Here is a 15760-nt window from a genome sequence, read left to right on the forward strand (position 1 = left end):
TTTTTGTAGAGCATCTGGCCCAGTAGGAGAAGCCCTGGGTTTCATGTCCAGCTATGAACAAGCACAGTAAAACCAAACAGCAGAAAAGGGTAATTCTTATGTCATACAAAAACTTAGAAGAAGAGTAGGGGACGAGCCATGGCTGATTACACTGTAGGGGCAGGAGCCAGAGACCACCAGTGGTCAAGCATACTGACTACTCTTGCAAAGGACCTGAGTTTCATTCCCAGCAACCACATGGCAGCTCACAGTCATATTAACACCAGTTCCAGGGGATCCAATGTCCTCTTCTGGCTTCTGCAGGCACCAAGTATACAGGTGGTGTATTTACATACATGCAGGCAAAATGCTTAAATCCATGTGAGTGAAATAATTAAAAACAACTTGGAGCATAGATTGGGTAAAGATGGAACTCCAAGACCTAGAGTGAAGTTTTTAGTGGACTGTGACAAATTTGAGGAACTTGAACTCACAAGTCCCATTAAAATTTCTCCTCCCTTCCCCTCTCTTTCCTTCCCCCTCCCTTCCTCTGCTCCTCTCCTCTTCCTTCCCCTCCATGTCCCTGTCTTTCTTCCACAGCCCTCTGATTCTCTCTCTTTCCAAACTTACTCTGAAACAGTTTTAAACTCATAAGTTTACAAGATAGTACAGAGTTCTTGGGTTCCCCTTCACCTATCTCCCTCCAATGACAATGTCTTATATAACACAATATACAAAGTAGGCTATGCCATAGCCAGACGCATACATGTTGAGCCATCTAGTTCCGGGTTGAGTATGTCTATGATGTTTGCACATTGTTAGCAATGCATTTTCTGAATATTCCCGTCAGGTGACACATTGCTACATAAAAAGGGCAGCACTAACAGAAACCCCGCTGAGAGGAAGTAAGCAGTGTGGGACGCTCACTAGATTTCTAATGTAACACGGGCTTCCTTTCAGAAGAATGTTGAAAGCTCACAACTTTCCTGGCACACTTTTGTTTTGTTTTGGTTTTTTTTTTTTTTTTTTTTTTTTTTTTTTTTTTTTTTTTGGCAATGTTGATCTGGTCCATAGTTTGTCACACGGAGGAAAATTCTCTACCATTCAGTTATGTCACTTGCACAGTTTTCATGGGGAACAGAAAAGACTTTGAGAGCAGGGGAAAGTTTGGCTGAGGACATTCTTCTAGGATATGGAGAAACACATTGCTGAAGGTACTATTTGCATTTTCCAAAGAGCCCGTTGACATAGTTCCTATATCTGCAAACTAGGGGCGATTGTAGATTAAACCACTGTGTTCTTTGAATTAAAGCTATACTTTAGAGACCTGAAAACAGCATGTATTCTCCAAAACCAAGGTGAATACGTACTAACATGGCACTCAGAACATGTCAGCTCATTAATCAGTGGGTGGGGTAGATCTGCACCTTATTCAAGTAATTCTTGGTCTATGGAATTAGAAAACTCCAACTCTGGTAAGCACAGCTTTGACTTAGGCCAGACTGGGAGGCCTTTAGTTCGTCTTTGAATGTCACTGAAGTACAGCTCCCCACCAGAAGGACCATGTGACACAGTCATGTCTATCCTGTGATTCTCCTCCTTTTTCTCTAAAAAGGAAACCAAAGTGCCCTCCCCCAAGAAGGACACAAAGAAAAGGAGATTTCCTTCGGAAGATTCCCTACCTACCGGCAATGACGATACTAATGTCTGTGGGTCAGAGGTAGCTTAGGAAGTGATGATTAACTCAGTTTTGACTCCAGCACAATATGGTAATCCTGGGGAGACAACTGTCATTATTTCTTTACTTTCTGAGAGTTTCTGTTTGTTTTGTTTTAAGGCTGGGTTTTAGTTATTGTTCTATTGCTATGATGAGACATCATGACAAAACTATCTTATAAAAGGAAGCACTTGATTGGGTTAGCCCCTGGTCATCATGGTGGGGAGTGTGGCCATAGGCAGGAAAAATGGCAGTGTGCAGCAGCTGGTGGCTCACATCTAATCCACAAGGTACAGGCAGAGAGGGAGAGAGAGACTGATTGGACCTGGCATAGGCTTTTCAAACTTCAAAGCTCATTCCTAGTGACACACCTCCTTCAACAAGGCTGCATCTCCTAATACTTCTCAAACAATCTCACTAACTGAAGACCATGCATTCAAACCTATGAGCTTATGGGAACCGTTCTCACTCAGACCACACACTGGATCTTACTGCATTACTCAGACAGGCCTTGAGTTCTTGGGCTCAAATGCTCCTCAGGCCTCAGCTTCCCACATACCTGGAGCTGCAAGCTTCTGAAAGAATTCCCTGGCTTCTGAAAGAATACACAGTTGGAATAGACATACTTGGGGATCAGAATAGTTGACATACTGACTTTCTGGTTTGTGAGTGAGGCATTTTACTAATAAAGTTCAAATAAGAGTCTTTTAACTCTCCTTTCTTCCCCCGAAATAAGCCACAATATGCTTGGGAGAAGTGAAGGAAGTGAGATGAATCAGGGATAATGGTCCCTGTCACCTTCCTGTTTAAGTTGCCCATTTAGACTGAGCAGGACGACGCTTGTGTATTACTTTGAGTTGACTCAGATGGTGAGTCAGTCATAGCTTCTTTAAGTGCAGCTCCAGCCACCACAGTATTTGACTGGAAGATGCTCTTTCTCCAAATCTCTTGACAAGGATGAGCATACTGCATCCTCCCGGCGGCAGCATCAGCATCAACACTGAAGTTTAGCCTCTTCCCTCTGAGTCAGGCCAACCCACAGGGCATCACTTGGCCTCAGTATGTGGATGGCAGCCAATAGATTTGCCTTGATGAGGCTGTGTGTCAAGAACTGTAGATGTTTCAGTAGGATACAGAAGATGAAAGAGTCATTCTACGAAAATTCAGGACATGTTAGAATCTTCCATCACAAAGGCAAGTTGGTATACCTTTCACCTTAGTTGCTAAGGAAGAGGCAAAAATATGTGGACTTATTTGTGTTTTATAGGCAAAATAAATATGCCACATTGTGTTGCTCTGTTTCTACCTTTTCTAACCAAACTTGTTTTGAGTTAGTCCTGAAAGCGAGCGAAAGACTCTGCCACAGGCCGGGTTGTAGGACAAGCTTTTCCCGACGTGAGACCTGTGAGCTGGCAGAGGCCATAGTGTTGGATGGGGCATGTCTGTGGGTCCTGTGGTGAGAGCTGCTGCCAGAAGACTAGTCCAAACCTCCAGGCCTTTGGGGCAGAGTTAACCAAGAGTAACATTTTCCCATTGAAACATAGTGTGCTTGCTCCTGGGTTACAGCTGAGGCAAATGCCTGCTGTAGATCAGAGTGGGCACCTGGAATATGGGGTCAGTGTTAGAACAGTCAGAACCAGTAGGTTCAGGAACCAAAGTTTTGTTTTGTTTTCATTTGTTTATGTTTGTTTTTGGCTCTTTACATCATTATACTACTAAGTAACTACCTTAAGAATTTGAGGATGGGTGTTGAAAGGGGATTGGTTAAATAATAGAAAATTGGGCCTCACAGGTGCTCTGCTCTCATCCATCCGGGGTGACGGCTGTTCTTGGTTGCCAGCTTGACAACATTTAGAATGAACTAAAGCCCCCAAATTGAGAGGGACACCTGTGAAGTGTTCCTTTGAAGTAGGAAGAGCTACTTCTAATCCAGATTTTTGAGGTAAGAAAACACATCCTTCACCCTGCTCTTGAGGCAGGAAGACATATGGCCCCTTTAATCCAGATTTTTTGCTCTGGGAAAAACCCATCTCTAATGTGGGCCACACCTTCTGCAGGAAGCTTATACAGGACATGGAAAAAAGCTTTTGAGAACCTTTCTAGCTAGCAAGACCATTCCTTCACTGCCATTACAGGTATTTCGTCATTATTCTGTTGTGTACTAAAGACCAGTGGAGATATCCAGCCTCATGGGACTGAACAATTATTGAATTTTTGAGCTTTCCTTTCATAGGCTGCCATCATGTATCCTTCCACAGGACTGCCTAGTAAAACATCCTTTTGACTATGTCTGCTTCAGCAAAACATCATTATAACCCGAGTCTCCAAAGAAACCAGAAATTTCCTCTTTAGGTTCTCTTTGTCTGTGAGGCTTCCTTTTTTCAACCTGGAGGACCCTGAACCCCACACCCTACACCTATATCACATAGCCTTGGTTAGATCACAGTTTCTTTTCTTCAGATAAGAACCCATTCAGCTGGCACCTGGGATTCCTGGAATGCTTCCCCATGCTAATGAGGCATCTTCAGCCAATAAATGGCCTTTGCCTACCCTGGATATTCCTACCCGAACCCCCAAACTATATAATCTTTGATTCATCCCAAGTAAAGTTGGTCTGTCTCTCCAAAGCTGGTGTATTCATTTGTCAGCCCTGCTCCCTTTGTCCTCATGGGACAATGACCCCAGGGGGAAGGGAGACCCACAGGGGTAGTGACAGTGTAGGTGGCATTGCACTCCTTGTCTCAGTGTTAGTGTGGATAAGAAACCAGGGCTGGTTGCAAGCTAGTCATAGTTCCAACAACAGCAGCAGCTACTCAGTCAGCTCCAGCAGTATCCGCGTGGTTCCTATACCGCCCCCCCTCGCTTCTCTATCACCAAGGATGGCACTTTATAGTTTATCCCTGCTTCTTTATTTCTGTAGCTCTTCCAACACTATTTGCAGTCAATTCACTATATTGAATCTCTGCTGTTTGACTGCTTGCAAGTGAGTTGAATTTTCAAAAGAGAACAGAAGGCACTCAGCTAGACTACATCTTCCCTCTCAAGCAGGAAGATCTGCGATCTAGATGACGGAGTTCTCCTCCTCTGTCTTCTCCCTCTCTCCGCTATCCATCTTAGGGGACTGTGGACGAACAGCATGAAACCTTGAATCAACATGTGGAGGAAAGCATCCCCCTGCTTCAGCCTACATCATGCTTTTAAAGGGATGTACAACCATGCCCAACAAGGATTGATTTATCTCACCTGTGGTCAGAAGAGAAGAAATCTCTTAAGTATTAAACGAAGCCCAATATTTCTTTAAAAATGGAAGATGCATTTATGTATGTTCTAAACATGACAACCCTACCTACATGATATAGTAACTTCCATGATGATTCATATGGATTCTAGAAGGTACCAATGTAAACACCTAGGGATGCAGGAGTGACCAAAGTTGAGAGAAGAGAGCATGCAAACTTGGTTAGAGATTTTAAAAATCATTTTATAACATCCATTTTATAGGGAAACACGCACAATGTGCACATACAACATTCTTTAGGGAGTTTGAGGCTAGCCTAGGCTCCATGAAATCAGGTCTTAAAAAGCTACTCTCCCTCAAAGACACCCACTAACCCACTAAGATTACATCTTAAACGCCTTTTCAGTTTAAGAAAGTGCAGCTATTTGTTTAAGGTAAAGTAAAATTCTTGGGTTGTATCTGTTTGTTTTTTGAGACATAGTCTCACTATGTAGCCTAGGCTGCCCACAGATTTACCATTTGCTTGCCATAGTTTCCCAAATGCTGCATTTCAGGTGTGTACTGATGTTCGGAAAATAAAATGCTGGAATTAAAATATTCTATGGTTATCTGGGTGTGGCAGTGTAACCTGCGAGCTGAGGCAGTGAGTCTCTAGGTTAGCGCCAGGCTGAAGTACGTAGAGAAATACTGTTTCAAACAAAATCCCCGACGATATAGCATTAAAAGTAAATTAGAAGTAAACTCCAGAGTCTGGGAGTGCAACTGTAACTCAGTGGTGGAACATGTATGTGCTTGGCATGAGGCAGATCCTAGGCTCCATCCCTATCATCCCCTTCGAAGAACCAAATTAAATATGTCATAGTAAATATAATCATAATATGCTTATTTTCCTGACTGCAGTAAGTCAAGGTACATCTTTCAAAGGGTTTAAAAACACACCACCAGTCACCCTCTCTGGTTTAAAATGTTTGTAATTTGTGCAAGGAATACAAGTCACCTTTAATCTGTGCTGTCGTATGCCCTATTTCTGCTCTCGTTAGAAAAGAAGCCTCAAACAGTATGCAATTCACCGGGGATCATCAACCCTGCCATTAGCAGAACAGCAGCCTGCTCTCATCCCCCCACCACCCGCCCCCTTCTTTTAGCCCCACTTCCAGCCCCTCTTCCTCGCAGCCAATGAGAAGCACCGAGCCATCCCGAGGCACTCCAGGGACCCACCCTTCATCGCTCCAGACGGAGGCGGAGCTTCTGGCCTCCGTGGGCCCGACCGCGCGCACGCGCACTCCCTAGCGTCCCAGGGACGCTTAGGGATCCGTTTCCTCCTCTTTCTTTCCCGGATCGCGCACCCCACCCCCGCCCCCAACCCTTCCCACCCTGTTGTTGCTGAGGAGCATCTCACGAGGCGCCGCTCCGGCCTGGACGCGGCGGTACCCGGATGTGGAGCCGCTCTCGCCCGGCGGGGACTCGGTGGCGGGGCGGAGCGCGGCGGCCTGCGCGGGGGCTGAGGGAAGCGGGCCCCGGGGCCCCGGCGCCGGCCGCTCGCCGGCCGCTAGCGCCGCTGCCCATCTCGGAGCCGGCTCCCCGGCGCCCAGGCCCGAGCGAGCGGCCGGGGGCCGCTGAGGGCGGGCGGCTCGCCTGGCCTCCCGCTGCGCTCGCCGCCGCGCCCGGGCGAGCCTCCCCCGGCCCTCCGCGCTCCCGGCCGGGGGAGAGCGAGGTTTGCTGGCGGCCGTCGCTGTAGCCCGGCCGGGGAGTCCGGGGCAAGCGACAGAGCCCCCGCCCACGGCCGCTCGCACTCGGCCTGCAAGCCGCCGCCTGCGAGCCTCCGCGGGCGGGCCTCCAGTCAGAGCGGGGGCCGCGACGGCCAGCGCCCGGCCTGGGCGAAGGGTTCCTCGGGGACCGTGCCGCCGCCGCCCCGGCGAATCGGCCTCACGGCCCGCGGGGCTCGCTGCCGCCCCCGCCGGCATCCAGAGTGCGGCCCGGGCCCAGCTCCTTCACGGCTCCCCCGCCGGCGGCGGCGGCCACCGTCCGGGCCCCAATGAGTAACTCCCGCAACAACCGAGTGATGGTGGAGGGGGTCGGCGCCCGCGTAGTGCGCGGCCCGGACTGGAAGTGGGGCAAGCAGGACGGCGGCGAGGGCCATGTAGGCACCGTGCGGAGCTTCGAGAGCCCGGAGGAGGTCGTGGTGGTGTGGGACAACGGCACGGCCGCCAACTACCGCTGCTCCGGGGCCTACGACCTGCGCATCCTGGACAGCGCGCCCACCGGTAAGTTGGGCCAGCGGGCCTGGGGCTACTCGGGTGGGAGGAAGGGGCGAGGACCCAGTACAGTACCGGGTCACGGGGGGGGGGTTTGAGGTTCCAAGCCCGGTAAACAACTTGCAGAACAGAACTTTCTCCCTAAACCTCAGATTGTCCTTTACCAGGACGCTTTCGAATTTCCTAGATGAAAGCATTGTAGACAACAGGTCTCCTGTTCTAGGGCAGGGGCTGGAGAGAATGTCTAATAAGCATTGACACTAATCAGCTACCAAGTGATAACTGTCCAATGAGAGGCTTGCTTTGCCATATGGTGTGGAGTTGCTCGGTGGTTTGTCTCTTGGTGCCTTTGCTTTGTTGAACTAGCTTTTTTTGTTCCCGCCTGTGACACAGAATGACTTGGGAGTTTAGTTGGCAAATACTGTTCGGGACTAAAAATGCATTTTCATCGAAATTATTTAATTTTGTATTTTTGTAGTAATAGAGGAGGAACACTGTGAGTTGTTGAGCTCGTGTGTGTGTGTGTGTGTGTGTGTGTGTGTGTGTGTGTGTGTGAGACTTTTTCCAAGAGGAGTACAGATATGGGAAACGCCACTCTTCTTTTTTTTTTTTTTTTGGTTAGCATCCTGTCTCAATAACATGATATTAAAATTTTACAAATTCATTCCGAGAATTAGTGGTATTATTGGCTTACTCCATTATAGGCGTCTGTGAGTTGTTGACATTATGTTTTTTATGTCAAACTTAAGAGTTGCTCTCACAGAATAAATACAATTTATTTTAATCTACTTTCACTTAGATCTATTCTTGATAACTGTATTCATTTAGAAAGTTCATATTGAATTTATGTTACATTTCAGCATTTCTAAATACGGTGCTGCTAATTTGGCAGAGCCTAAATTTTGAAATGGATAGTTACTGCTATCAGCAGAAAGAAAGTTAACATGAACCAACTCAGTTTTGAACTAGCAGTTTATACAGTTTTGTTTTATTTTTAAAGATCTTATGTAACTACCCTGGTCTTGGACTCTGTTGTTGAGGCTGGCTCTGCATTCCTGATCCTACTGCTACAGCCTCCCCACATACTGAGCTACAGACATGGGTTACCATATCCAGCTGGAAATCATGTTTGTTTTAGCTAGTTTTTATGCACTGAAAGGATGTGTGTGCATGACTCAAAAGCGCAGTCACTGTTAACCTGTTTCTTGTATATTTTAACAGTTGCAAGCACAGATGTCAATATATTTAAAATACAAATATCTTTCTCCTCTTATACAAATAGCAATAAATTATATTTAGTTTTCTACACTTGTATGTGTACTTGCACATGTGTGTCTGTGTACAAACGGTGTGGGTGTACATCTGGGTGTGCAAGTGTGTGGAGGTCAGATGTGTGGTGTCTGCTTTGCTTTTTGAGACAGGCTCACTCTTGGAAACTGGACTTCCCTGGGGGTCTTGTTGTTTCTCTACCCCAGCACTGGGGTTACAGGCTGGTGGGAGTCCTGCCTGGCATTTTAGCACAGGTACTGAGGATTGTGCTGGGACTAAACCAACTCCCCAGCCCTCTTCTGCCTTCTACTTACTTCATACTGGTGAATCATTCTAGGTTTCTATTTCTTTGTAGGTTTACTTTATTCTTTATAAGTGATTGGATACAAAGATGTACTTTCCTAGTAGTTTATTGATAGGTGCTTATAGCTTGGGTCTTTTTATGGTGATGAAATAGATGAACCCTACAGTAGTACCCTTGTGCATATATGCACACCGAAATGTGCACATATTTAGTATTCTCATAGATACTGACTGATTGCCTTTGAAGATGTTTGACCAGTTTATACTCCCAGCAACTGTATGCCTTCTTATGTATACTTCAAAGTTTTGTTTTTATGCTTGCTCAGTCAGAAGTCTGACCATAGTATAATTATTTGGAGGAAATTTTAGGATCAGTGATTGTAGGTTTATGGGGAAATTTTAATATATGTTCTGCTGAAGCGAGCACTTAGGGGAAATATAAGTGTCTTTCTAGGGGAGAGGTATTTTTGTCTCCACACATTTATCATTTTTTTTACAGTCTGTGTTTACAGCACATGCTGTTTTGATGCCTTCCCTCCCATGCAGCAGAGTTGGAGCTGGTTTCTTCTCTGTCATGATTTTTCAAGGGCTGTCAGCATCGGCTCATGTTTTATAGTATGGAATCTGTATTGTGTTAATATGCTTAGTATAAAACCATGTGCTTTTAAGAAGCAACTTTCAGAGCCTTTGTCCACTACAGGGTAGTCTAACATATTATCTAATGGGAAGCAGCTCTTGCTCCTCTGATTTCATTTGAAAATACTGTTTTGGTGCTGGGGATTGAGCCACTGGCCTATGTTCTGTGACAGCTACATTCTAGCCCTTAAACATTTGAAAATACTTCTGCATGCAGGTTAGATAGTCTTCATGTGGAGTACTTGCTGGGATGCATTGTAGTTTCTGTGATTAAATTTTTACCCATTAAATGTTTTTTGAAGAATTAAATAAACATAAGCTCTTAGCTCTGGTTTTGTCCCTAAACATTATAATGGTACTTTTCTTTTTGCTTCAAAATAGTGAATGAATGATGTCCATTGACATTTTACTACACTTTGTAAGATTTATTTTGTTATGTTCTATACTTCATAATGGATATGACAAAATTCTGCTTTCACCTTGAAGTAATTTCAGCTTACCAAAATATCATAAACTAGTAAGATTTTTCTTGGTTTCATTCTTCTCTCATTTAGAGGTCTCCAGTAACTGTGGGCCATCCTACCATTCTTTTTCTTTCAAAGATACCAGCCACAAATAATGTTGACTGTCCCTCAGACTGAGTTGTCTAATGTTTCCTTGTGGTTGAATTCGGGTTAGATTTCTTGGCAACACTCTGATAGAAGTGCAGTGTCTGCATTAGGAGATGCACCATCCATTGTCTTGCTCCCATTAACTTAGCTGCTCTTTACCCCCTAGGATGTTTGTATTATCAGTGCAATGCCAATATGAAAGATTAGAATAATATTTTTTCATGTTATGTCACCTTTGGCCACATGAAGCCTACAAAGATGTCTTTCCTGGGGTTGTTAGTTGTTAGGAGACTTTTGTAAACGTGTTCACAGCAGTGTTGGTTGCATGTAAAAGCAAAAGTTAGAAAACAACTTTAAAAATACATAAATAGAATAAATAATAGTAATAGTAATAAATGAGAAAACTGTACATATTTGAACAGTGATGTACTAATAGTGCAGGAGAGAGATAGTAAGGGAACAAAGCTGTAAAATGTTGGCTGGAGTTGAGGTTGTACCTTAGTGGGGAAGCCCTGGGTTTGATGGTCTTGAAGGGAAGAAAAAGCCCTGTGATAATGTTAAGATGTAAAACACTACTATGAATTAGAGTATTTTAAAATTACACTGTGCATGTGTGTCTGTGTGTGTGCTCTATACTAGGTGTGGTGGTTCTCTGCTTCTATTATGTGGGTTCTGAGAATCAAATCTTCGGATTAGATTGTCAGGCTTTTAGATAGGCATCTGTCATCTTTCCAGCTTTTGCAGTGTGCAGGATTTATGTTCTAGGCTAGTCAAACTTTAGGAAGAGGAATATTTGGTAGAAATTTGTATAATGTAACTTAGGTCTTAATACATTTGGCTAATTTGAAGTCACCAAGAAGATTGTGGAAATACATGGGTTATTAGTTTGGGGTTGTGAAATTTATGATCGGGCAGGTATAGTTAACTCTCTATCTTTTAAGTACTATTTTTTGACTATTTGGGGAGAAGTATATTTTTATTTAATTACATTATTTGAATGCAGTGCTGTATTATTACTAGGGAGCATGAATTAGGATTCCTAAAGTTGCCTTTCTTGCCATGTGTAAAAAAGGTCAGGAAAGTCGGATGCATTCAAACTCCTCCAGTCAGTGTTGGTCTAGGGTGTTTCCGGTGTTTACAGATATTTGTGTCTTGTTCTTCTCCTACCTAGGAATGTTTCTTAGGTTCTGTGTGGAAAACCCCACAGGTGTTTGTAATCAGGTGTTAGTTTTAAAGCTCCTTGGCTAGGATTAAAAGAAAAAAAATCTTTAGATTCTCTTTTCTGAGATTCTCTTCTGGTCCATTTCTAGAATTATAGTAGAAAAGTATATTGTCAATGGGCAGAGACTTAGGAGAAACAGAGGTTAGGGAAGAATAGAGATGTCAGACAGGAGGGTGAAATGCCACAGAGATTGCTGCTTAGTGATAGTTTACATCTGCAAAGGAAGTTGGTTTCCCTATAGATTTTGACTATTTAAGACATGACTTTATATTGTCTTCTAAAACAATGTTTTAAGTCAAAATCCATCCAAAGTGTTTTTTTTTTTGGGGGGGGGGGCGCTGTTGGGAGGCTAGGGATGGAGCCCAGAGTCTTGAATAATCTAAACATGTTCTCTTACTATGTCTGATTTTGGATTAGATTATGCCTTAGTTGGATTGAGGACTCAAGTCTATTTAGTAGACCTTACATTAATATTTCTAAATGGCAGTAAGCATATAGATCACACTGGGATCTTTTAGAATGCAGATTGCAACTCAGCATCTCTGATTCTACAAGAACCAGCCTTTCTCCCCTTCTTCTCTTTCTCCCCTGCCCCTTTTCTCTCTGTGTATGTGTGCATATGCCCGTTTAACACAACTGTGGGAGACAGAGATGAACACTCAGCCCACCGTTTTCCTCCTTATTCCTGCTCTATATAGTATAGTTGTTCAGAAATGATCACCTACTACTTCCACTGGGAGGAGATTGATTATAAAACTAAAACGATTAGAAATGAAATTTGTGTTATAACATAAATTGGACAGCACAGTTTTTTTATTTGTATTTCCTTTTATAATGATATTAGCTGGTTATTTAAAAATGCATTTCTATAACAAGAATTTGTAATTTTTTTTAAAGCTACACATAATTCTCTGTTGCACAGAGATATCAAATTTGCTGTACTGTTATGTTAAAAAGTTTCTTTTCTAGCACTTCTTTTTATGCTTGAGATTTTATTGGGTCCCTTGATATCTTTAGAGGATTGGTTCTAGGAACACTTATTGTTTCCGGAACCCAAGGGTGCTCAAGTCCCTTCATAAAAATGGCATATTTGCATATAAATTATACATCTTTCTATTTAAGCCATGTCTGGATACCTATGCCTAACAATGCAAAGCTGTGTTACTTAGGGAATAACAGGGAGAAAATTGGTACACGGTCAGTACACTTGTATTTTAGCTTTCCTGATATTTGTAAAAAAGACTTGAAAATTACTGTATTTTATGTATATTGGTGTTTTGCCTACATGTATGTCTGTGTATCATTTGCATGCTTGGTACGCATGTGGCCCAAGAAGGTATTGGTTCCCCAGAACTGATGTTATAGATAGTTGTATTGGGACTTGAACTCTAGACGAGGCTGGCCTCAAACTGTAGATGTGTCTGCCTTTGTCTCCCAACTACTGAGATTGAAGGTGTGCACCACTACCACCTGGCAACATGACATTTGCATTTAGAAATCGAAGAGGTGAATATGTTTTCCTGAAAAAAAATTAAAACACTCTTTCATATATTTTGATCATGTTTTTCCGGATTTTCAAGCTCCTCTCAGATCCTACCCACCTTCCTTTCCACCCAACTTTATGTTAGTTTTTTTCTCTCTTTCAAAACAAAAACAAACAAACATACAAAAGGCCCTTCACAAAACCAAAAATTGAAACAAGCAAAAAACCAGGAAGACCAAAAATGTCCAAACAAAAGAAAGTGAAACAAAAAGTCCACAAAACAAAGCCATGGAGTTTGTTTTGTGTTGGCCAACTCCTCCTGGGCATGGGGTAAGTCCTGGTGTATAGTTGGTATGTTAGAGTAATTAGGTATCAGTTGCAAATAGTGTCTTGTTATTGGCCAAGGGGCCCATGAACCTCCGCCAAACACACAAAACAAGCATCACAAGGCATTGCTAAGGCTATTGGCTGCTCTCCACAACCTGATGGTAAAGCCCTGTTGCTGAAGACAACTCTTACTTGTGTCATTGGACATGGAAAATTTGAGATGGTACCTAACTAGAAAAGTCCTGTGAGTCCTACTGTTGGAGATAAGGAGACATCAATTTCATCCATCTGCAAAGCTCATGACCTGCATGCAAGATAAACTGCTGCAGCAGTGGTACAAAGGGTACGGGAGTAACCACCCACTGTCTGCTTGGACTTAAGGCCTGCTCTGTGGCATGGAACTCATGCCTGACACTGCTGAATGGGCCAAAGGCCTAGGGGGAACTACTGTTATTTTGTTGGAAGGACATAGCAGTTAACTCCTAATGATATACTGCCATACCTATTGATAAGTGCCTCACTCAGTCTACATTAGAGAACCTTCTTGCAGCAGATGGAAACCAACACAGAGGTCCACAGCTGAACAGTGCAGAGAGTCAGAGGAGAGACTTGGAGCACTCGATCAACTGTAAATGGGATGTCTTTGTCAAACCGCTTTCTTTAAGGCTCAGGAACCAGTGTAGAAGAGGAGACCCAAAGATTAGAGGTGATAGATTCCTCCAAGGAAACTGTCTTCCAGGCAGAACAGGACTGATGCTCATATGAACTCAGAGAGAGTGGCAGCTTGGACAAGGTTCAAGCCAGATGATGTTTCAGCACTGAGCAGGGAAAGTGGGCATGGGGTCTCACTCATCATTTTTTCTGATACTTTTAATTCATGTTGATTGGATTTGTGAGTCCATGTTGACTCTACTGTTAGCAAATGTGTTTTCTGTTTGAGTTGCAAATAATTTAATATGTTATAGTAAATAAAGTGATTATTTTAATGCATTAAACCTTTGGACTTGTAGAGAAACACTGCTGCTTGGCTCTCCCTTGTAAACAAAGCATACACACCTGTTCTAGCTTTCTTTTTTTCTGTACTTTGTCTTAGACATCTTTCTAGGTTAGTATGTAGACATTGGTCTTTTTAAGTAGTTACATGTTCAAAGCGTGTACCTAATGCTCCCTTATATTACTTTCTTTTATTCTGATGTTGTAAACGGTGCTTAGTACATATCTTAAAATACTGTTAGTTGTATGTTAATTTGTTAAAAGAATTGTGTTTTCACTGGTTCTGAGAATCTTGGTCTTTTGAGAAGCTAGTGTATAGGTGTTGGTGATAAATGAAAATTTCATTTGATCACTGATACTGTACTCCTTTTGTGTTTCATTTTTCTGAAGAGCTGGAAAGTTTTATTTTTCATCTTATGTTATTTTTTTTGATAGCTGTCATTTAGTTGTCTGAAAATTGTCAGTTTATCCCCTCCTTCCATTGCTATGGTTTTATGCAAGTAATTTCCTCCCCATAAGTAACTAATTTTTAAAGGTCTGTCTGTGACACCTTGTCCTGGAGGTCGCTGTCTAGACTGGGTAGCCTCTGCTTCCTGAATATGCTCCTTTTAATGCTTTAGAATCTGCTCTTAAGATTACATTAAACTTAAAGGATGAGTTGTAGCTTAGTGGTAGAATGTGTGCCTATCATGTGTAAAGTTCAGGTTTTCACTCTTAGCACCAACTGAACAAAACCGACAACCTCAACAACAGCAAAAGCATCAGACTTCTCAGTTACATGACTGATAGTAGCTTTAGCTGGGTCTAGTGTCATGTGCTTGTACTCCCATCCCAGCTACTCTGGAGACTGAGGCAAGGGCTTACTTACTTAGCCTTGGGATTGGAGATCAGCTGGGCAGCATAGCAACATACCATCTCCATAAATAAACAAAAACGAAGTTTTAGTTCTTATGAGTTTCACTGTCTTACATTTCATATCTCTTCCTTTTTGTTTTCTTGGGGAAAGTTCTTTTCCCTTTTAAAAAGAAAAAGTAAGTATTTGAATACTTGCAGACCCAAAACTTGTTTTCTGTTATTGCCTTATTTTGCCCACTCTTAAACCTGAATAATTCTAGGTTCAGAACCCTCTCCTTTCAAAACTGTCTTCCATTAACTTCTAGCACTCACTGTTGAAGATGAGAAATACTAATGTAAGCTAGCTAGTACATAGTGTGATTATTGATAACCTTGATGAAACACTGCTAGACCGTACTGACTTTCTTATGTGTGCAGGCATACAATTTTAGCAGGTAGTTTACTATGGAAATACTTCATATGAGGCATCAGGTCCTGGATCTTGAGCTGGCTAGCCTTTACTATCAGGATAGTACTGGGGTCTTTTATCTTTCACGTTATTTATGTTCCAGATAAATTAATTCAAAATCTGTTCTACTAGACGATTGAAAGGTTTCTCGGTTGCAGGACTGGCAGAGTTAACCTCACCAGTGCTTGTGGATTGGCAGAATTACTATGAAAAGTTTTATTACTAGAAACAATCCACAGATTAGAGGGATTTTCATCAAAATTCCAAAAGCATTCTTCATTGAAAAAAATTCTAGAGTTCATATGGAAGTGTGAAGAGCCTTTATAGAAGGCTTAGAACAATTGTAGAACAGTTCTAAGGAGAAAACACAGTGTCAAAGGTTACCACATCACCTGATCGCAGAATTAACAGAGCACAGCGCAAA

General features: G+C 42.8%; 1 protein-coding gene across 4 annotated transcripts in view; it reads left to right on the plus strand.

The window, feature by feature from the left end:
* Positions 1-6956: 6956 nt before the first annotated feature.
* MIB1 (MIB E3 ubiquitin protein ligase 1) overlaps positions 6957-15760 on the plus strand; it is a 208246-nt gene continuing 199442 nt past the window's right edge. For all 4 annotated transcript variants that reach the window (XM_080920200.1, XM_080920199.1, XM_080920197.1 and 1 more), the window contains exon 1: positions 6957-7198. In XM_080920200.1, the coding sequence (XP_080776326.1) occupies positions 6970-7198 (229 nt within the window). In that variant the 5' untranslated portion in view covers positions 6957-6969. The remainder of the gene's footprint in view (positions 7199-15760) is intronic.

Source organism: Micromys minutus (genome assembly GCF_963924665.1).
Source record: "Micromys minutus genome assembly, chromosome: 8".
Lineage (NCBI taxonomy): Eukaryota > Metazoa > Chordata > Mammalia > Rodentia > Muridae > Micromys > Micromys minutus.